The sequence below is a fragment of the Conger conger genome, chromosome 8 (assembly GCF_963514075.1).
Source record: "Conger conger chromosome 8, fConCon1.1, whole genome shotgun sequence".
NCBI classification, from domain to species: Eukaryota; Metazoa; Chordata; class Actinopteri; order Anguilliformes; family Congridae; genus Conger; species Conger conger.
In genome coordinates this window covers 40,803,578-40,827,327 of record NC_083767.1, presented here as the reverse complement: position 1 = coordinate 40,827,327, position 23,750 = coordinate 40,803,578, and the positions used below count along the sequence as shown (strand labels likewise).

The 23,750-nt window shown below is 46.0% G+C and overlaps 1 protein-coding gene across 4 annotated transcripts in view; it reads left to right on the top strand.

Moving 5' to 3' along the window:
* Window positions 1-23,750, top strand: part of ppfia2 (PTPRF interacting protein alpha 2) — a 183,515-nt gene that overhangs the window by 5,769 nt on the left and 153,996 nt on the right. For all 4 annotated transcript variants that reach the window (XM_061251588.1, XM_061251590.1, XM_061251589.1 and 1 more), the window contains exon 2: window positions 7,784-8,038. In XM_061251588.1, the coding sequence (XP_061107572.1) occupies window positions 7,790-8,038 (249 nt within the window). In that variant the 5' untranslated portion in view covers window positions 7,784-7,789. The remainder of the gene's footprint in view (window positions 1-7,783; window positions 8,039-23,750) is intronic.

Here is a 23,750-nt window from a genome sequence, read left to right as displayed (position 1 = left end):
CACCCATTCTGTAGGTGTCTGATCTATCCTCCATTGCACACAAAAGAAGAATAAACTGACTGGGCCGATCCAAAGCATAGATTAATACTGAAATTATATTTTTAAAATCCCTAGAATGTCAACTGATATGATATCAAAAATCGCTAAAAGGTTAACTGAAATGATGTCAAAAATGGCAGGAAGTGAACTATCCCTGTAAATATTACCCCGAGCGGCAGTTACTGCAGGACACCCTGATTGGCTGCATCGCCTTGCGGAACTCAGTTATTGGTGTAAGGATATCGATGAGGTGGATTCCTTGGTCAAGCTAGTTTGACTGCCCCTTCCAGTCCAGAGCCCTTAGCAATGTAACTACAGCTGGACAGCACAGCTGCCCGCCACCCTCAAGAAACAGGAGTGGACAGTACAGATCATTACTGATTGGCCAGGAGATTTTGCCTGCTAGGTAGTGCAACATATACAGTCTTGCACTGTAGTGTGCCACATGATAGTTGACCGAACTGGATATAATATTGAAGACCAAGTTGACTAAACACTGGATCACGCTTCTCCATATTACACTGGAGTACTCTGGACCAGACTGCTGTGGTCCATGCCGGACTGAAGTATATTGACCCGTTCGTTGACCATAAAAAAAACTGTCCGTTTTGGTCCATATTGTTATGGACAGTGTTATGTCCCCATTAACCTGCTCCCGCTAAAGAGATTATCCTTGGACATTAAGGCAGCGAGATTGACGATTTGTTGTTGCCAAAGCAACGGCCTGTGTGAATCCTTGTGAGAACCCTCATTTATGAAGCTGATGAAGTCATCTCACCCGGTTACAGCCAATCGTGCTTGACACCGCCCACTCAGCTTTGAGTAATGAATTGAATCCTGTCCAAGTGGGTGATCAATGTCCTTCCTTGTCTGGGCTGGAAATTTCACTCTGATTAGACAAGCTAGAATTTGCCTTCATAGGCTGTCTTTTCATTCATTGTGTATATAGAATACGAAAACATTTGAAAAAAATTAAAATCAGTGATTCAATGTGACCGGAAATCCTGCTGTATGTCTTGTAATTATTTTCACCAAAAGTAATATTTACATTTGAGTTATATGGCTGATGCTAGTATCCAAAGGGACTTACAGTTGATTAGACTAAGCAGGAGATAATCCCCCTGGAGCAATAGTGCCCAACAGCTGTGCTGATCTTATCATGACTGCAGCGGGACTTGAACCACCAAGCTTCTGGGTCACAGTCACTAGGCTACAGGCTGACCCTCATATTATGAATGGACCATTAAGTGAACCATTCAGTGCACCGTGTCTAATAACATTTCAGAAATTGGAGATCAATGTTTGGCCAATATCACAAGCTCGGCCGTAACAGAAATGAATTGATAGTGGTGTGTAACCTAAGGGAACTCATTCACTTAGATTACATATCAATAGATCTGTCAGGTTTCATTAACCTTTGAAATCGTATTGGCTTTGTAATTGAGATATTGCACATTGGCAATCATTGTTTTGTATATTTACACAAGGTATATCCTGTAATATATTCAGCTACTTGAATTCCAGCAGCTCTCCAGACTAGAATAGAGTGAAAAATAATTACGCCAAGATGAGCCTGTTAACTTAATTTGCCTCTGAGCAAACAAACGGAAACTAGCCGTATGTTTCAACCTTGATTGTGCAGTTATTTGGACTGGAGTTGATTGGTTTTGTTTAAGGTGTGCAAATGACATTCATTGTGAGATCTTCAGTGTCTTCCTGTATTCTGGCGCCCTTTATGGATGTGTCTGCAGTATTTTAGTGGCGAAGCCCAAATCACACCTTCCATTTCGTGGTATCCATCAAATTCTCTTTGAGATTGTCTACAGTTAGCACGTTCAGATCCCATTCTGTGATACACAGTAGCACTGTGCAACACTGTGCAGAAATGTGTAAGGTCTTCGCTACACCTGGCATGTAGCGAAAGGAACTCTGATTCTGGGTTCCCTTATGAAAATGAGCATTTTCTTGTGTTAAAATCACAATGAATGAATGCAGCATTTTCACATGTGAATTAAAATATGCGAACTGCATTTTTCATGTGTGAAAACAAAACATGTAACTGGGAATCACCTTTTCCCACTCTCATCTCATGTGCCGGGTTATTTTCATTGTTCACACGTGCATTCTTCACATGTTGGGTGTTCACATGGTTTTTTTTATGTGGTTTCTGAACATTGTTTTTGTTAGGGTTCTCTTGCGTCCGTTGCAGGGGCCTGTCCAGCCTGGCTTGCTCAGGGTTAAGTGATGAGGTCTAGGCCCTGTGGTCACCTGTGTAGTGTGAGGCTTCACTGGACCCTCGCTGTTCCTGGTGTCAACACGAGCTGGAGGTGAGACTTTGCTCTCATAGAGGAAGCTGGAGCACAGATTGAACAGAGAACTGTGTGTCCTGTTATCTTGAATTATTCATCCGCTGGCATATGGTACAGCAATAAAGCAAGTGTCTGTGTCTGTAGGTGAGAGGCTTACAGACAGCACACATGGAAGAACATAAAACAAGTGTCTGTGTCTGTAGATGAGAGGCTTACAGACATGACCCATGGAATAACATGAAACACATGTGTGTGTCTGTAGATGAGAGGCTTACAGTCTGGAGACCTGGAAGAACAGGGCCACAGGCCAGAAAAGGACCATGGCACAGATGGGTTTAGATAGCAAAAATGTACAGCGTTAATGCCTAGCAGTGTTAACTGTGTGACTCATCCCCATATGGGAAATCAAACTTATTCACACCTTAGATAGAGATTATTTATTTATTTTTTATTGATTGCATTGTCATTAAAGTCACCTCACCATGCCCAAATGCAACACATTTCAACAAATGCCTGACACTTTTCTTTGGCTGTCAGCACTGGGCTGATTTTTAAATATTTTTAAGGTACTATATCTCAGACACGATACAAACAAGCACATTCATCCAACTTTCTCAAACCTGCAACTTCTTGATGATGACGTAATATAATTTTGCTGATCAAATGTCAGTAATGTAGCTGCAAGGCAACATGGACGCCTTTGGTTCATATTTGCCATTCTGAGAGTTATGCTTTGTCAAACAAATCATTTTAACAAGGTGAAATTTCAGGACCGACCTTTTACACTGTAGATGCTTTTGGGTTTGATGCCTTGGGACTCTTTCATTCTTTTAAGTGCATGTGCGGATCAGAAATTTACACTTGGAAAGGCCTTTGAGTTTATAAATTGTGTGCTTGGCATTTGGCAGTATTTGCGCGGGATCCTTACCCTGGCAAATTCAGGAAAGGCTAACCGAAAGAACGGGGAGGTCTAGAGTGCACAAAGGCTTTCAGCATTTTGGCAGCGTTAATGAACAGAAAAAAGACAACAAAAAGTCTACAATTCCTTTCTTCCTGCCATCCACATTTTCCTGTCTGTGTAATTTATTGCACGAATATACCGCCCGCATTGCTAATACCATTAGCCTCCTCCTCTTCATTTGCCGGAAAATTCATAAACATTCTTTTTGTATTTACTGAAACAATATTCCCAAATGACCTGCCATACTGCATTTAATTTATGATGACATTGTTATTGCAGTGTAATTGAGTTATGTCGGTGCAGAATATTATTACAAAGCCCTACACATCCAATCATTTCTTTCCATCTTTGACCACAGGGCCACTGTACATATCGCACTGTGAAAACTGATACTTGACTGGCATTTTCCTGTTATTGCCATGTATTGTAATTCCATATGATAATGATGTTATCTTTGAGCCACATAAGCATAAGGCGTAATCACATAACCAAGTTTTATGATGATTAAAAAGACAATAAATCTTTCTGAATTTGTGCATGATTTTTTACATTTCAAACCCCTCTGCCTGAGTGTTGGGGGTACAAAAGGTGGGCAGAAGAAGATTGAGGAAGAAGAGGCAAAAGGCCTCCAGCACATTAGAGAAAGGGGGGGCCAGGGGTCACAGTGACAGGCATAAAATCTTTGTTATTGTTATTATTGTTATTATTATTATTATTATTATTATTGACCTTTATTCATACAGGGTAATTTGACTGAGCATACATGCTCTTTTGCAGCAACGCCCTGTTAATGCCCCCCCAAGTAGCCATGTCATGTCTCTGTATGGTGGGGGGAAACCCACAGGAAGAACATGCAAACTCCACACCGAAAGGCCCAGGACCTTGTTGCTGTGTGGCCACAGTGCTATCCACTGTGCCACCGTGCTGCCCTAATATACTGTAATATGATATAATATAATATACTGTAATATACTGGAACACAGGAGAGGCTGCATGTGGGTTTGTGGCCTAATATATTGTAATGTACTGTAATATACTGTAATATACTGTAATATACTGGAACACAGGAGAGGTTGCATTTGGTTTTACTGTAATGTACTGTAATATACTGTAATATACTGGAACACAGGAGAGGCTGCGTGTGGTTTTGCGGTGTGAGAGGACATCAGGCAGGCCGTGGCGTGACCAGCGAGTGGGCGAGGACACGTCTGTCGCTTCATTAGTCTCCTGGGCTCCGTCTCTCAGGACGTAAAACTCCGGGAGTGGCGTCTGATAGGCCACGCTGAGCGTGTATGCAGCAGCCTCCAGTCGACAGCCGGCCGTGTACTTAAATTAATTTCAAGCTCCGCTGCTAACCACCAACATTTTCTGGGAAAAAAGTCACATTCTGAGCCCATAAAGGGTAGGCTGGGTATTTTTGGAACCTTTTATAATTGGAAGACAAAGTTAAATATTCTCAGAGTAGTTACTCATTATTTGGTGTTGCTAAGTGGGTAATGCACTTGTGACTCAAAATGAATTTGCCACCTTTTTTGCACGTTAGCCTTTTACCGCATCTGCACAACCAGTGTGTTCTGTAGAATGTTATAGAATAGATTCAAGATATCCCACTGCTATATATCTCCACTATAAGATGCAGATATCAGTGATGACAAAAGAAAATTGTATTGGTGATGGGTTTTTTAGGGTTGCACAAAATTTCTGGACATAAATAGCCACAGAAAACAGATAAGCATCTCATGAGCATCTTCTTTTTTTAGATTTCCCCTTTGGTCATTTTTTTCCTTTGATATCTGCAGCTGTATCACAATGAATGACATAAAGCTACAAACTACACAGTGGTGCGTGTGTTTGCATCTCCTCTGTGAAGCTAAGCTTGCTCATCTGTGTGTGTGTGTGTGTGTGTGTGTACGTGTATATGTGTGTGCATGTGTGTTCGTGTGTGTGTGTGTGTGTGTGTAGAAGTGTCTGTATGTGTGTGTATATATGTGTGTATGTGTGTGTGTGTGTGCGCATGTGTGTCTGTGTGTGTGTGCGTGCGGTGTGTGTAAACAGCCTGTTTGAACGTACTGTACGTAATGTACTGCTTCAGAACTGTGGCCATTTTGTCAGCAAACTTAGGTCTTAATGACCAGGATGTAGTGAGATCACTCGAGGAAGACACTGTTCCTGGTAATGGCATACCCAGCCCACGCCTGCTCTGTCACATTACTCTGCTACAGGACGTATGGGCAGGGATTGGGCAGGGAGCCACTGTGCCCTGGGTCTGAATAATGCATTAATTTCCCAAATGGTAAATACATAAACCAAATACCTGTCTTCATAGATGGGAAAAAAGCAGCACATTTAAAGTGTCTGTTTAATTATAATTATCTGTGGTCACTAATGACTGTGCAACATTCTGTGCTTGTGCCGAACCTCAGGCAACTCTCCAATTCTCTAGATCTTTCCATGTCATCAAATTTTAATACATGACGGAATATCACACTCGACACAGCTAGTTTAAAACAGTATATACAGGTGACATTCTGAATGCAAAAATCCCATCGTGAGGTATCAAATATGTTATATTTGAAATATTTTTTTATATGGAAAATGTCCGGATTGACACTGTAAAGCTCCCCGTGTCTGAGGAAGAGATAAGGGAAGCTTCAGCACCATGAAAAGGTCAACAAATCTCCCTGCCCGAGACAGGCCACAGCAGTGCATTGTGGTATAGATCCTATGGGTTGTGTAACACGTCAAAACGGAAGGCACAGGCTGACCCACAAAACTGAACAAGCGTGAAATCCGTAGTAGGGTGTCCGGCCTCTCCAAGACTCGGCCAAGGGTGGGGGGGTTGGACGGGGAATATGAGTCAGTGACAGGCGTACGCTGTTCTTTCCGAGAGAAGCTACGCCCCCCCCCTCACTAATTTCATCATGTTATCTCCAGCTAGGCTGGCGCCAAACTTCCATCGACCCCATAGAAGGCATCGTCCTCAGCACTGGCCTTTTGAGCAGGAGCGAGCCGGTCATTACACAGTAAACGATGTGTCCCATGACATTATTACATGAGATATAAACTTTTAACAAAGGTACGCTTTCAATGGGACTCCTGAGATTGGAGAGCTCTTTTCTCCCGACCGCAGGTTTTCGGGGGTTGCGATCTTTGAAATGGATAAAGTGTTGAATGTCTTTAACTCACAAGCTTGTACATTGTGACAATACCATTACTTCAGGCCTCCTGGGTGGCACTCCGTATTGATCCTCTTGTTCTTAGTGCTGTGATGGTCACTTCAGTCCTGGGAGGGGGGGATTTAATTTCCAAGTCCCAGTCGAGGCTCTTATGGCTGGATAAGTATTGTTTTGATGAACATTTTTTCTGCTGACACGTCCATAAGACAGTCGATAGCCTTGTCATTAGTCATTCTTAACATGGTCTCAGCACTAGAACACCAGTGAGATGCAATAATGTGGCATTTGATACCTATTTATAGAACCGAAGGAGGTCAATGTAAAAGGCTTCAGGACATATCACTGTTGCCATCAAGCAGTGTAAAATCCAGATTCAGCAGGCCTGCAGTAAGTGTAATGAAGTGTGTATGTGATGACTCCCGGCCTGGAGAACTGTACCTCTCTGGGATGGAGGTATTTCTATTTTGCTGTTGCACATTTTCCTCTTTTGAATTGTAGTAAAGCATGAATCTGTTGGCTTAGACCCATTTGGACACACCATTGATTTGTCATAGTTTGGTATTCCAAATGCTCAAACATTTTCTGAATTGCATGTCTCGGGTGTTTTTTCAAGATGATTTGCAAGTTCAGTATAGGTAGGTGAAGCTTAGAAAACTGTGATTGTCAATTATCTGGGATATTCTGTCCCCACCATAACTGTGTTGGTTAGATTTACCAGTCCTGTTAAATTACCCTAAGGCCATTCACTGATTCTTTCAATTCCTCTGTTCATCCTAAATGAAATAGACATGCAAGGCATATTACTGCAATAATACGCTCATCATCACATAGTGGTGAAGTCACAACTATGCCTGCCATTCCACCTCCCACTACCAGCCCCCATCTCCAGTCGACAGACCCACATACCATTAGCCTTAGCTCGTACAGCTGGTGATAACTCACATCCACAAAAGGACACATGTAGACAACTGGAGAACAAAGTCATTGTAAATGGTTGGCATTTATATAGTGCTTTTATCCGAAGCGCTGTACGATTGATGATTCTCATTCACCCACTCATACACACACTCTCACCAACGGCGATTAGTTGCCATGCAAGGCACCGACCAGCTCGTCAGGAGCATTTGGGGGTTAGGTCGACACATCCCAGGGCGGGATGGAACCGCCAACCCTCCGACTGCTCTTACCGCCTGAGCCAATGCCGCCTTTAAACACAACTTTAAATTTGAACTCTAAAGCCCGCTGCGACCTTTGACCCCCGGTGCCCTCTGACCCCTGACCCCCCTGTGACCCCGCAGTGAGAGATGATGTGCGAGGTGATGCCCACCATCAGCGAGGACACGGCGCTGAGCCAGCGCGGGTCCCAGAGCAGCGCCTCGGACCCGGACTCCCACTTCGAGCAGCTGATGGTCAACATGCTGGACGAGCGCGACCGGCTGCTGGACACGCTCCGGGAGACGCAGGAGAGCCTGGGCCTCACCCAGCAGCACCTGGAGGACATCATCTACGACCGCGACTCCCTGCAACGCCAGCTCAGCTCCGCCCTGCCCCAGGTACCGGCCTCTAACGCTTTTACAGCTCAGTCATTCAGCTGACGCTTTTAGTCCAAAGCGACTCACAGGAAGTGCGTATGTTCCACAACAAGTGAGAAGCATTAGATCCATAAATAGCGAGGCAGAAACAAAAGCGCAGGCAGAAACGAAAGCCATAGTTGTGGTAAGCGAACACGCAGCCCGGCCACTGAGTTCGTTATGAGGGGACCGCGAGGTGACCACGAGGTGACCGGAGCTGGCAGAGTGGAGTGTAAGGTGCAATTGCTGGGGTGTAAGGTGCATTTGAAGTGTGGATGTAAGGTGGGGAAGTCTCTTTAGCAGCCTATACCCTGAGGAGCTTGGCCTAAGCCCCGCCCCATTTATAAGCCCCATTCATATTCTTCACCTTCAAATTTTGCTTCTGCCACGTGCATGCTGGGATAGGCCCCAGCCCCTCCGACTCTAAGCAGGACTAAGTGGGTTAGATAATGGATGGTTGGATGAATGGACCTTCAAACTTTGACCATGCTTTGACACTGGTTTGAAAGTCAGAACTAAGAGGCTTTATTTATGAGGGATATAAAACATGATCTGAGTGCTGATCTGGGGTCAGCTTTGTGTTTTAGCTCGTAATAAAGTAAGTTAGGTTAGGGGGCAGGAAGCTGATCCTAAGCCAGCATACCTATTCTGAGACAGGGCAGGTCCTGGTCTTGCAGGCTATATAGTGCTATTCTGCGACCTGCTAGCAGAAGATCAGTGAACCTTTTATTTTATCTCAGTTTTGGCTTGTGGCCTAATTGATTCTATTTCGAGGTTACTCCAGGCATTCATTGATGGAGGGAAAAGGCTGATATTAGGTAGGATAACTGAGTTCTGTACAATTTCCAAATAATTGTTCATGGTCAAATTTTTAATAGGACTTTTTAGCTTATGTTGTGTGGTGTGTGTATTCCTGTGCTTGATGTCATTTTTCCCACTGGTTGCATAAGTTGAAACTACACAAAAATGCCAACAGGTCAGAAGTTCATTCGGCAGTGACAAGAGGTGGCCTTTAAAATGGCCTCTGCCAGAACCTCAGGCACTTACTGAGGGCTGTTCTCTCAACATTTACTTTTTAAACTTCAAATGTTTTTTGGGGGGCGGCACGGATGGTGCAGTGGGTAGCACTGCCGCCTCACAGCAAGGAGGTCCTGGGTTCGAATCCCGGTCGGCCGGGGCCTCTCTGTGTGGAGTTTGCATGTTCTCCCCGTGTTTGCGTGGGTTTCCTCCGGGTACTCTGGCTTCCTCCCACAGTCCAAAGACATGCAGGTTAGGCTGATTGGAGAGTCTAAATTGCCTGTAGGTATGAGTGTGTGAGTGAATGGTGTGTGTGCCCTGTGATGGACTGGTGACCTGTCCATGGTGTATTCCTACCTTTTGCCCAATGTATGCTGGGATAGGCTCCAGCCCCCCTGCGACCCTGTTCAGGATAAGCGGGTTAAGATAATGGATGGATGGATGTTTTTTTGGGGGGGTCCATTTCTTCTCTCTTGGAAAGAGAGAATGAGCAGTTTCTTTCCTAAAGAACACTTTCGCACTTCTCCATTTAATTATTTATTAAATTTACTGACTCACCGTGACCAACCGCTCGTATTTACGCGAAGCTGGGCAGAAGCGTGGGTTCCTGTGTGTAATGACGTGCCGGTGACACGCTAACGCCGGCGAACCCTCGTAAATAAGATGTCATTTCACCGTCCGTGTTGTTCACTTGCAAACGGTTCCATGAATTAACTTGGCACTGTTAATTAGCCAGAGTGATATCACTGCGCGGCTGATTGTTTCTGAAACACCGTGCGGGAGGCCGGCGTTTTGTGCCGGCGGAAGGCTGCTTTTCATTTTTAGGCCATTTATATTAGCTCAATTCTGTTTTACTGACAGTACTGTCAAAAATGTAACAAGAACACTGGCTGAATTTAATCCCCTTCTCTGATAATTGAATTTGTAACAGCAGTCGTTACTGCTGTTTAATTAGTAAGATGAAGTACTTATCTTTGACTGACGGGATTAATGATTCTACATCTCATGCATCTTTTAAGCTCTCTATCCTCGTTAGAAAACAACTTTTTTTTTAACCCCTTGTGGTTTCTTGGGATGTTTTTTGTGTGCATTCTAAGGCAGCGCTCCATTGCTTTCAATCACCAGTAGTGATCGTTTCGATCACATATTTGTGATCTTACACCATGATGGGTTAATTTGGGAAACGCAGCTTGTTAACAGAGTCGAACCTGGATCCCTCAGAACTTCTGTACCGTTGTACAGTACCGCTGTGGGGAGCAGACCATGTCTAATTGATGCATTTATTCAAGTCAAATTTTGACATAATAATGATGAGTTTTGGCTTACTGTGCCCAGTGCAGTCGCACTCTGACACTGTGAGTATCGCATTTGGCTTTTAAACAGACGGCTTTTATGTCAGCCGAGTGTAAGGTCTCCGTTGTCAGAAAAGAGAGAGGATGACTAGCGCTTCTTCGCTTTTCCCTCCTCTTCGCCGGCCTCGGCACGCAGTCACAGCCGGCGGAAACGAGGTCACGCCAGAGATTTACATACGTGCGTTTACGGGCGGGAGCGCTCCAGAGTGTGTTTACGGGCAAAGCGCTCCAGAGTGTGTTTACAGGCGGGAGCGTTCCAGAGTGTGTTTACGGGCACGAGCTCCAGAGTGTGTTTACGGGCACGAGCGCTCCAGAGTGTGTTTACAGGCACGAGCGCTCCAGAGTGTGTTTACGGGCGGGAGCGCTCCAGAGTGTGTTTACGGGCGGGAGCGCTCCAGAGTGTGTTTACGCTCCAGAGTGTGTTTACGGGCACGAGCGTTCCAGAGTGTGTTTACGGGCACGAGCGCTCCAGAGTGTGTTTACGGGCACGAGCGCTCCAGAGTGTGTTTACGCTCCAGAGTGTGTTTACGGGCGGGAGCGCTCCAGAGTGTGTTTACGGGCGCTCCAGAGTGTGTTTACGGGCACGAGCGCTCCAGAGTGTGTTTACGCTCCAGAGTGTGTTTACGGGCGGAGCGCTCCAGAGTGTGTTTACGGGCACGAGCGCTCCAGAGTGTGTTTACGGGCACGAGCGCTCCAGAGTGTGTTTACGCTCCAGAGTGTGTTTACGGGCGGGAGCGCTCCAGAGTGTGTTTACGGACGCTCCAGAGTGTGTTTACGCTCCAGAGTGTGTTTACGGGCGGGAGCGCTCCAGAGTGTGTTTACGGGCGGGAGCGCTCCAGAGTGTGTTTACGGGCACGAGCGCTCCAGAGTGTGTTTAGGGGCGGGAGCGCTCCAGAGTGTGTTTACGGGCGGGAGCGCTCCAGAGTGTGTTTACGCTCCAGAGTGTGTTTACGGGCACGAGCGCTCCAGAGTGTGTTTACGGGCACGAGCGCTCCAGAGTGTGTTTACGCTCCAGAGTGTGTTTACGGGCGGGAGCGCTCCAGAGTGTGTTTACGGGCGCTCCAGAGTGTGTTTACGGGCAGGAGCGCTCCAGAGTGTGTTTATGGGCACGAGCGCTCCAGAGTGTGTTTACGCTCCAGAGTGTGTTTACGGGCGGGAGCGCTCCAGAGTGTGTTTACGGGCGCTCCAGAGTGTGTTTACGCTCCAGAGTGTGTTTACGGGCGGGAGCGCTCCAGAGTGTGTTTACGGGCGGGAGCGCTCCAGAGTGTGTTTACGGGCGGGAGCGCTCCAGAGTGTGTTTACAGGCAGGAGCACTCCAGAGTGTGTTTACAGGCGGGAGCGCTCCAGAGTGTGTTTACAGGCGGGAGCGCTCCAGAGTGTGTTTACGGGCATGAGCGCTCCAGAGTGTGTTTACAGGCGGGAGCGCTCCAGAGTGTGTTTACGGGCACGAGCTCCAGAGTGTGTTTACGGGCACGAGCTCCAGAGTGTGTTTACGGGCACGAGCTCCAGAGTGTGTTTACGGGCGGGAGCGTACGAGTCGCAGGTGGCTCGCTCACCGCTCTTCATTGGTTTCATGTCGCTGTGGGGAGTGGGCCTAGAGATACGGCCGTCTTTTAGCTCAACATCCCCCAACCTCACAACGCCACCCTCCACCCCCCTCCCCTGCTCAAAAGCCTAAGCTGGTCAAGCTGGTGTAAGCTGTCTTTTTGACCTGGTCGACCTGCTGAACAGCCTATATAGTCAGCTAGTCCACTAGCTTACTCTACCAGCTTAACCAGCGTTGACGAGCTTTGACCAGCTGGAGACCAGCTTTGACCAGCCACAGACCAGCCATGAGACAGCTTAAATCAGTTGTGAACCCCAGTTGGCCTTCGCTGGAGTTTTCGGCAGGGTCAGGACACACCTCAAAGCTCTGGTCGGAGCTCCAGCAGGGGCTCAGACACAGGTGACCTGCCTGGAGGTAAGAGAGCAGCTCTGTCATGCGTCAAAATTTTGTCTCTCTCCGCGGATTTTTTCCGTGCCGGAAACATCAGAGCGGGAGAAGATGGCTCGCTGTCAGCAGCCCTTCGAGGTGGAGCCGTTGTGTCCGTAGGGTTTGACGGCAGCCTGAAAGCCCTGCTCAAACCAGACGCCATACCCTGAAAGCCCTGCTCAAACCAGACGCCATAGATTCTTTCGGACGGCAGATGTGAGCAGGCTCAGGCCAGATGGTAAAAGACAGAGTTCCTCCCTTCCCGAATCACTGAGACGCCGATAGCCCCGTCTCAGCCTGTGATCAGGAACCAGAGCTCTCTCAGCCGTCATGTCCCTCATTAAACACGTTCACACAACATCGAACCGACTCTAAAGAGGACTCCTACTGCTCAGATCGCACTTCTTCTGACTTCACTGCACTCTCTCACCTAGCAGGTACACCTTCAGCAGTCAGTGAGCAGGGCCCCGTTTCACAAAGCAGGATAACTGAGTTAGCTGGATAACTGCGCTGAGTAACACCCACAAAGCAGGATTACTGAGTTATCTGGATAACTGCACTGAATAAAACCCACACAGCAGGATTACTGAGTTAGCTGGATAACTGCACAGAGTAAAACCTGGAACCCTTGCAAATCTAGAACATGGACTGAGGTAGAAGGTTTTACTCCGTGGAGTTATCCAGCTGCAGTAACTCAGTAATAATGCTTCTTGAAACAACCCCCACCTTTATTTCATTCCGCACCGGGGTGGGAGACTCTCCTGCCGCTGACGGAAGGCATCATTTTCCAGCCATCAGTTGAAAGACTGTCCTCAAGCCTTTCTGAATGAAACACAGGAATCTACGCCCGCAAGTGCAGGTCATGGCTGTTTTTATTCTTTTTCATGTACTTCTGATACGATTCCACACAGGCTGTGTGTCTTTGGCCTTGGTGCTCCAGACAGTGAGTGAGCAAGTTGGACAGAGAAATAAATAGAGAGAGAGAGAGCGAGAGAGAGAGAGAGAGAGAGAGAGAGAGAGAGAGAGAGAGTTTTTCTTAATATTATGATTGCTTATAATGCTTTGGCAATATGTATTGAAAAATGCCATGCCAATAAAGCATTTTGAAATTGAAATTGAAAGTGAGAGAACGGGAGAGAGGCAGAGAGAGAGAGAGCGAGAGAGAGAGAGAGAGAGAGAGAGAGATGGACACTGCCTCTCTCTGAATAGCTGGGCTCACACTGTATGCAGCACTCAGCTCGGGTAGTAAAACGGCCCAGGGGCAAAAGGGGCTTTTTTTCACCTCTCCCTCTCTGTGTACTATTTTCAGACAGGGCTTTAGAGAAGCTGTTCCTGGAGTGCTCTCTCTTCCTCGCTCCTCCCCGGCTTCGCTTTGCCCAGCCGACACCGAGCCCGCTTTTATATCCTGGTCACAAGGCTTTCCCTGTCACGACAGATCGTTGACCAATCCTGAACCAGGATTTAAATTACGTTTTCTGGTCAGGACTAGCTAATTATTTGCTGAATCAGATGGTGAAGTGCCTTATTGTTACAAGGGTCCTTAGCCACTGTACCCATCCTGGACCACAGATAAGCAGCTATTGTGGTCAAATATAGACTAATGTCCAGTCAGACGTGTGACCGGAGTGCTATTTTCTCCTGTAGAATAACCTTAATGTCTTTTAATGGCTCTTGGCTCTGAGAACATAAAGGGAGTTGGATCGGGGAGTCAGCGTGGATGGTAGCTATTGGGCATTCAGTCCCAGAGACGCCCGTCATGTGCTGCTCTCCTCTGCGAGACGGTAATGAGATACTCCAGTATCGATCGCGAGCGCAGACTGTCCTAATGAAGGCAAGCCTTGCAGCGGAGTACGTGCAGTCTCGGACTGTACCACCAGGCAAGCAGACAGTGGGGTGAGCCTCACTAAGACACAGTGTAGCCTGAAAGAATCAAGAATCACGAGGAAGAAACCAACCTCCCCACACCCCCTCCCCGCTACACACACAATTCATGATTAAGAAATAAAACGTATTATTATTATTATTAAGAACTAATATATGTATATTACTATTGTTACGGAATAATGCAATTATTACTATTATTACTATTATTATTAGGTGATATTATTGTATTTGACAACTAGATTTTAACACCTTTAAATATTCTTTCCACCTCAGCATTACCAGGTTTTTTTCTGCCAGGTTTTGTAACCTTAAATGGGGGAACTTGGGACGAGAGTATTTCAGCGAGCATTTCTGACGGATCTGGCAGAATTTCTTGATCGATACCTTTGAAAGGTTTTCGTCTGATCCGGGGGACTTTTCTTCTCATTCTCCCAGGATGCATCATTGATTGGGCACGGCGGGCTTGGCTGGCGAGCGTCCGTCTCAGACGTGGCGGTGCAGAGGACACGACTCGCTGTCCAGACAGGCCAGATTATCTGTCTCTCTGTCAACAGGCCTGTGTGGCAGTGGTGCTCTGATGGGTAGACAACGTGGAGAGGCAGAGGAACTAGAGCCGGCTTCTGCTTATCCTTTCCACAGGTTCCAATGGCGTCAGGAGCCCTTTCATGGCGGCCGCCATGTTTGACTATGGGGTTTTTTTTGGCACCAGTGCATGTGCACTGGGTTCCTAAACATGAAGGGATGAATAGGAATTTTAATTTAAATGTTAAGCTTTTCTTATATCTTGTTCTGTGCGGCCCTGGAGAGTTACTAGTTCAGTGTGAATTCCAAAATGGTGTAATTTTGCCGGCATTCATTCATTAATTCATTTGTTATTATCTGCCGCTTTTATCCTAAGTTGATTACAGTTGATTTGACTAAGCAGAGGCCAGTCTTCACTGGAGGGCCCAACAGCTGCACTGATCATAGTGTGGCTACAGTGGGGCTTGAACCACCAACCTTCCAGGTCCCAGGCAAGCAATTTATCCACTGGGCTATAGGCCCATTCATAATTTTGAATGGACATCAATGGAGTAAAAACATCTTGTGCTGATAGTTTTCCTCAATCAGTGCCCTTATTGACATGCTTAATAAGGGCACAATGAACACAATGAAACACAATGAACACTGTGGGAGAAAGATTGAAGGTTAAGGTCTGAACAGCTACCTCTGCTGGTTTTTTATGACCTTCTGGGCTCTGATACAGACAGCGCCCTCTGTTGGTGAAAGAATGAAGTGAGCTCTACTCGAGACAAATCGAGTGATACAGTACAAAACTACAGGCGCAGAATTTGATGACAGCTCGCTGGGGAAGCATTCCGGGGGTCAACTGCCATTGGCCACCACTGGGCAGCATTAACTGGCTTCATGCGTGAAGGGAATTGTGGGTACGATAGTGTGGGGAGCCCAGGAACTACAGTAGTAAAAGAATACATAAAAATAACTGCGTTTTTATGGGAGCCATGCATGTAGTTTATTATTTGAATGCTTTTTAGCCACAGTGTTTGTATTGGCCTGTCGTATATGTGTCAGAGAGTGAAGAAAATTACAGGCTACAATTCACAGATGACCTAACCCCCCCCCCCCCCCCCCCGGCCATCTCTCTGAGCTGCCTCTGAACTCTCTCTAGTGCAAATCGGGCAGAGGATCTGTTTTTACAGAAATGCACCGTTTTAACAATTACAAATGTTCCCCCACTCATCTCAGTTTTACATACAAACTGTCACCAGCTTTCATTTGAGGGTATTCACATCCATGTCAGAGGAACTGTGTAGGAATTACAGCCCTGTTATTTCACACATCTTGCGATGCACTTGGACACATCATCAGTGATGTTACCTGGGGTCATTGGGTGTTTTGGGTCTTTCAACAATCATACACCCTCACCCAGGCGACCCAGCCAGGGTTGATCAGGCCCCAACTCATGTCCAAGTAGCCTATGTTGCCCTTATTATACACAGTTCTTGAATTAAAGAATGGGCGGATGTATGAAAAGGGCTGCAATTCCTACATGGATTATTGGATATGGAAGTGAATACCCTTATATTAACGCTTACAGTCTTCACTGTAACCTCATATGCATTGTTTAATTTAAAACCCAATGTACTGGATCCTAAAGATCAAACACAGTATATCTAGTAGTGGCTTTTAGCAGACAATTAGCCAAACAGTGATTAAGTAAAATGCAGATGATATTGGATGAACAGCTTAATTGAGGATATCGTCAGAGTTTCATCTCTGTTTCTCATCACACGCACCAACGCTTCCCTCCTGTGCTTACTCTTGTCATCCCTTTTCCCCGATAGTTAGTGTGGGGGATGTTTTTATTGAGAGACATTTTAATTCCCTCATAACCCTCCCTAGGATTCATCCAAGCATATGCTCACAGTATAACTCATTCATTCAACGGGTACGAAAAAACACAGCATCGTAAAAAGCTTTTTTGTTCAACAATTTTGCATTACAGATTCTGTCCTGGAAGACATGTCAGTTCAGTGTGAAACATCTTCAAACACCCACACACACACACACCCGCACACACACACACACACACAAGCATGTTCAGACACCCCCACTAACACATACAAGCACACACACACACACACACGCACACCCACACACACACATACACACCCACACACACACAAGCATGTTCAGACACCCCTACTAACACATACAAGCACATGCACACACACTCACACCAGCATGAACACACACACAAGCGCACACACACACACACGCACACAAGCGCACACACACACACTCTGTAGCTTTGATGTGGCTGTTCTCCTGATGGCTCTTATCTTAGAGACACACATTTTTAAGCCTTAATGACGTGTGTAATTTGTGGAGGCAGAGTACTGGTAAAGTTTTTTTTTCTCTCACAGAAACTGCACACTGACATTGGCTGGCACATCTCATCTTCACATTCACTTCTTCAAAATATAGGCAGCTGCAAATAAATGTACAATGTACACAAAAGAAACAAGAATAATTCAGCTTTTTATGCACTTGTAAATCGCTTTGGATTAAAAGCGTCTGCCAAATGACTAAAATGTAAATGTAAATGTAAAATGAATAAGCCCATTAGTGCCAAACCTGTAAATGTGTGGTACTATCACATTCATGGTTGTGTTTTTATTGGTAAGTCAAAGTAAAGGATAACGCTTGAGTAACAACAAGCTGGTGTTCTGTTTTTACAGAGGTGCTTGTGGGAAGAGAGACAGAGACAGAGAGAGAGAGAGAGAGAGAGAGAGAGAGAGAGAGGGAGAGAGAGAGAGGGAGCGGGAGTGAGAGACCTCTAAATTCAGACAGTTACTCCGCTCGATGATTGGAGATGGCACAAACTCAGCTTCAGTCTATGTATAAACTCGAGCACGCAATATTTTGATCGGCCAGTCATTGACTTGAGAGCAGGGATCTCGGGATCAAGGGCTGCTGGATCGAGGCACGGCTGAGACACCGAGATTAGGAGACAAGGGACGGATTGTCCGGATTAGATTGCGGAATTACCATTGGTTTAGTGTAATGGATTAGATGCCCGCCCTCCCTCCAGGTTAGCCCCAGCCTACTGTAGTGTAATGAACAATGAAATTAGAGTCGCTGAATGGAAATTCTATGGATGGATATTTGTATAATTAGAGACAATTGTATAATTGTATAAAAAAGTATAAACTGCTTTAGGAATGCTAGCAATGTACTTATGTTCTCCGACACTGTAAGTTACTAAATGAATGTAAGGTATATGAACGCTTACAAGGAACTTCCTTAGGAAGTAGTTGAAGCCCTGCTTCTTTCAAAACAATCATGGCTTTGATAAAACAAAAGCCCTGATTCGCTTCAGTAATCACCCGCTCATTTATAGCAATACAATTTCTCAAGACGAGGCGTGTATTCTGAACCAGAATGCCCTGTTCGGCAATGCACGCATAATGCGCTGTTTTCATTTTCTTTCTTCCCGGAGTTGACACATGATATTTTGAGCTGGGAGATTAAACGGAAAATGCAGCACCAGCGATTTGCTGAGCAAAACATGCATTTCATGCAGTTCTCCATACCCTGACACACACCACCCCCACCCCCACCCCCCATCTGATAGTTCATAGATACATAGAGCAGAAGTATAGAACAGATGCAGGTAGACAGTGCTCTCTCTCCACACCCCTACTCTAGATGCGCTTAAAGTCATCCATCCACCCATTATCTTAACCCACTTATCCTGAACAAAGTCGCAGGGGGGCTTGAGCCTATCCCAGCATACATTGGGTGAAAGGCAGGAATACACCCTGGACAGGTCGCCAGTCCATTCCTGCTCTTAAAGTCACTTGTGTTATATCCTTTAACAGGTTAACGGGAGAAGCAATGAGCAAAGTGAGCCAATTCCAAGTGTTAGTTTTGCATTTTCACCACCTCCAGGCACCCTGGGTCATAATTATGACCACCCACGGCACTCAGACACAACACTGCCAGCCATAACAGACACATTCACATCCCTTATTTGTGTCTGAGTTTCTGTGACTGGTCATTGCCTTCATTCCACAAACGCCTGACCAAGTGTGGGCTTTTCAGAAGCCTCATATGAGTCCCAGTGTTACATTACATTAAATTACATTACATTACATTATTAGCATTTGGCAGACGCTCTTCTCCAGAGCGACATACATTTGATTACACTAAGCAGGAGACAATCCTCCCCTGGAGCAATGCTGGGTTAAGGGCCTTGCTCAAGGGCCCAACGGCTGTGCGGATCTTATTGTGGCTACACCGGGTATCGAACCACCAACCTTGTGGGTCCCAGTCATGTACCTTAACCACTAAGCTACAGGCCGTGTAGTGGTTAAGGTACATGTTAAGAAGAGGAATCTGTACATAGGGGTTTGGAGAAGGCGTCCATGTTACATCTGTAGGTGGATACAGACCATGTTAGATCTGTAGGCAGATACAGACCATGTTAGATCTGTAGGCAGATACAGACCATGTTACATCTGTAGGCAGATACAGACCATGTTACATCTGTTGGCAGATACAGACCATGTTACATCTGTAGGTGTATATAGACTGTGTTACATCTGTATTAAGGAGCAGTCACGTTACATCTGTTTTGGCGCGCAGTCATGTTACATCTGTATGGAGACGTAGTCCAAGTCGCTGGGGAATCCTTTTAAAAAACATACTGTAAATCCACCTTTCATAATGAGGTTTTTTTCTTCTTCCAAGGACGTGCAGAGCAGGCCTTCCCTTGGGCAAAGTATTTCATGCATTTTATTTTTGAAGAAAATAATGTTTCCATTAGAGGTACGGGAGCTAGGTTTGATGAGAGTTGCCGAGATGTTGATGTGGAAAACAGCGAAAGATGCTAAATGAAAATCAATGTGTAGTGCTCAGCCCCCAGAGTTCTGTCGAGAGAAATTACTGCAGGCATGGCGAATACAAAATTAGTTTAGCAAATTTGCTTTTTTGTGTCATTAGCGTGATTGTATCTCGGCCTGTGAGAAACATTTTTTAAAGTGGCCATGCAATGAACACATCGCTAATGGGGAGATCCTGTACCCACACACATTTTGAAAAGTATTTTTCATAATGCGTTATATAAATGCTCAAAGGTATTACTCGTTTCGCACATACTAAAAATACCATCATATTTGAACCAATCAAGTGATAGCATTGGATATGGTAACAACATTGTAGAAAAACATACACACAGCCCAGCCTTTTTGTAGGTGCTGGAGTTAAAGGGAAATCAGATGTAAAAAGAACCAACCAAAAGCCTACGTACTACTCTACATTGCTCCAAAATGTGTGTGTGTCAGACCTTGGTCCAATACTTAATTGTTTTGGCTTCAAATACTTTTCTACACTTTACTGAGCTTGTCTAGTGTATTGGATCCGATAAAATTGTGCAAACCCTTTCTGGTCCTCTTGGCTGGCTCAGTTGCACCAGGCAAGATCAGGCGAGCACAGAATTTGAGCCAGGTCTGGTGTGTGTGTCCCCTTAGGCGCAATGAAGAGTACTGTGCAGGGTTTTGCTTTACATTACTTTCCAGTTGACTCCTTATTATATTTTCCTGCCAAGTATTTAAGCATTCACTGGCTGTATCCTTTTCTCTGAAAATGTGAGATGCATTGTAGCAGCTCAGCGTGTGATTTTATCAATGGCTTTTCTGGAAGGGCCCGTTTGTGTTTATGGGTTTCTATTTGTTTATTTGTTTTGGGTTAATTGCAGCCTTCTCACCCGGGCTGCAAGCAGAGGCTCTTTGGCATATTAACGAGCCCTTCCTCACGTGAGATTAATCACGGATCACTTACTTCCTTTAAACTGCTGGAGAAATAATGGCTATTTTGGTGCCTCTTTTGAGGAAACACAACTGTTTTTGATCATAATACGCATGGAGAGACAGAGAGAGAGATAGAGAGAGAGAGAGAAAGAAAAGTGTGTAGGCTTCACGTCACCAGACCAGATGCCTCTCGTAAAATCGCCGCCTGTCGTTTGTCTGCCTTCGTCCAATGAATTCTGAGCAGACGTGTCATAACTACAAACTCAAAATAAACACAAATTATGGGAAAGGCATCTTTCGTCTCCGCAAGGAGACTTGCTAAGCAAAAAAAGACAACGGAAGCAATGCCTTTTCACAACTGGAAGGCCAAAGGGGTGCTTTCAGGTCATTTGAGGAGCTCTTTGTCTCAGCTTCCTGACGGCGAGGGCTCGGTGACTGAGAGAGAGGATCGATCTCCTCCAGACCAGTAAAGGTCGATGGGAAACACTTGGAAACGACTCGGTTTCCACAAACTTCCCTGCAGATGTTTGTGATAAAGCCAACGCTTCCTTGAGCCATCATAGCAAGGGCAGCCCTTAGACTGCTACTTTGATTAGTTATATTGCAAAATTCAACACAGACTGAATTATCTGTGAATTAAAAATACGCTACACCAGTATATATATAATCAACGAGTGAAGGGGGGGCTCTCTATCTTCTTTTGAATCTCTAAGCTCTGCTGTTTTACGGTTTTATAAAGATAATAGGGGTTGGGGGGGTTGAGATTGTAATAGCGGGCCTGGTTGGTTTCGGGGCAGGCGGTGAATTGTGCACACATACAGGACAGGACAATGTAATGACAGACTGGGAGGGACAGGGTTAAGAATGTAATTGGGGCAGTTTGGGCTAAGGTGCTTGACTGGAACCTGGAAGGTTGGTTCTTCATGTGGCTACAATAAGAGCAGTGCAGCTGTTGGACCTTTGAGCAAGGACCTTAATCCCACATTGCTCCAGGTGGGGTTTGGCCCCTGCTTAATCAAGTGTAAATGGCTTTGGATAAAAGCCTCAGTTAAATAAATGTAATATACACTCAGTGAGCACGTTATTAGGTATTTATTAGACTTACTTTGTTGACTTATTAAGTCTTCTGCTGCTGTAGCCTATCAACTTGGAGGTTTGACGTGTTATGCTCTTCTGCGTACCACTGTTGCAATGTGTGGTTAATTGCATTACTGTCAGCTTCCTGTCAGCTTTGACCAGTCTGGCCCTTCTCCTCTGACCTTTCTCATTAACAATGTGTTACTGCCCACAGAACTGCTGCTCACTGGATGTTTTTTTGTTTCTCGTATCATTCTCTGCAAACTCTAGAGACTGTTGAAATCCCCATTCTGACATTTGGTAGGAAAAAACTGCTGACTGCATGCTTTTATGCATTTAGTTGCTGCCACATGATTGGCTGATTAAATATTTACTTTAACAAGCTGGTGTACAGGTCTACCTAGTAAAGTGCTCACTGAGTGTAATGCAATTGCAATACCAGTTTTAAACCCAGGCCTTAGTTATCAGACTGGGGAGGACACATGCGGCATATTTAATCAGTAGTTTGCTTGTTAAAATCCTAGGAATTTTATCATATTTTAGTATGTTTAAAAGCTGAATTGGCTTAGGTCATGCATTTAGATGTGTGGGTGTTCAACAGCTGATACAAAAGCTGGCATGTATGAGCAAACGCTTGTCCTTAAAACACTCCAGCATTTAGTTCCATCTGACGTCTCTCCAACTAACAAAGGAAGGAGCGCCCGTGCTCTTCCAGCAGCATCTGATAGGACAGAGCCCCTGTGCTGTTCCAGCAGCGTCTGATAGGACAGAGCCCCCGTGCTGTTCCAGCAGCGTCTGATAGGAAAGAGCGCCCGTGCTGTTCCAGCAGCGTCTGATAGGACAGAGCGCCCGTGCTGTTCCAGCAGCGTCTGATAGGACAGAGCGCGTGTGCTGTTCCAGCAGCGTCTGATAGGACAGAGCGCGTGTGCTGTTCCAGCAGCATCTGATAGGACGGAACGCCCATGCTGTTCCAGCAGCGTCTGATAGGACAGAGCGCCCGTGCTGTTCCAGCAGCGTCTGATAGGACAGAGCGCGTGTGCTGTTCCAGCAGCGTCTGATAGGACAGAGTGCGTGTGCTGTTCCAGCAGCATCTGATAGGACAGAGCGCGTGTGCTGTTCCAGCAGCGTCTGATAGGACAGAGCGCGTGTGCTGTTCCAGCAGCGTCTGATAGGACAGAGTGCGTGTGCTGTTCCAGCAGCATCTGATAGGAAAGAGCGCCCGTGCTGTTCCAGCAGCATCTGATAGGACAGAGCGCGTGTGCTGTTCCAGCAGTGTCTGATAGGACAGAGCGCGTGTGCTGTTCCAGCAGCGTCTGATAGGACAGAGTGCGTGTGCTGTTCCAGCAGCATCTGATAGGAAAGAGCGCCCGTGCTGTTCCAGCAGCATCTGATAGGACAGAGCGCCCGTGCTGTTCCAGCAGTGTCTGATAGGACAGAGCGCGTGTGCTGTTCCAGCAGCGTCTGATAGGACAGAGTGCGTGTGCTGTTCCAGCAGCATCTGATAGGAAAGAGCACCCGTGCTGTTCCAGCAGCATCTGATAGGACAGAGCGCCCGTGCTGTTCCAGCAGCGTCTGATAGGACAGAGTGCGTGTGCTGTTCCAGCAGCGTCTGATAGGACAGAGCAGGGTGTGGACAGACATGTAGCACGTGTCAGGGCTTCAGCCGGTGTAGCGCGGGGGAACCCAACGGCAGGTCGAACCGCGTTTGATCACCTGCACCACCCACGTCTCCACAGGAATCGGCTCTGAACGTCACTAAGCACCTGATCACGTTATAAAACACCAGCTCGATATACCCCACACAGCTCCGTTCTCTCGAACAGCGCGGACGCGTGTAATTTATGTGACTGTAATCGCCGTGTAATTCCCCGTCCAGAAGCCTAGCGGGATTAGTGAAATATGTTACTTTCAGCTGTTTTTGGAGAACTGTATCTTACATAATACACGCCACTTCTTCTTCTCCGAACGGGTACATTTTACAGCTGGAAATGCGTGTCGGAGGGAAGGGAGCTAGCCTCAGAGCCTTGGCAGGGACTGCGTGTGGAGTGAACGCTTCAGCTAATGTCCGTGATATCCCG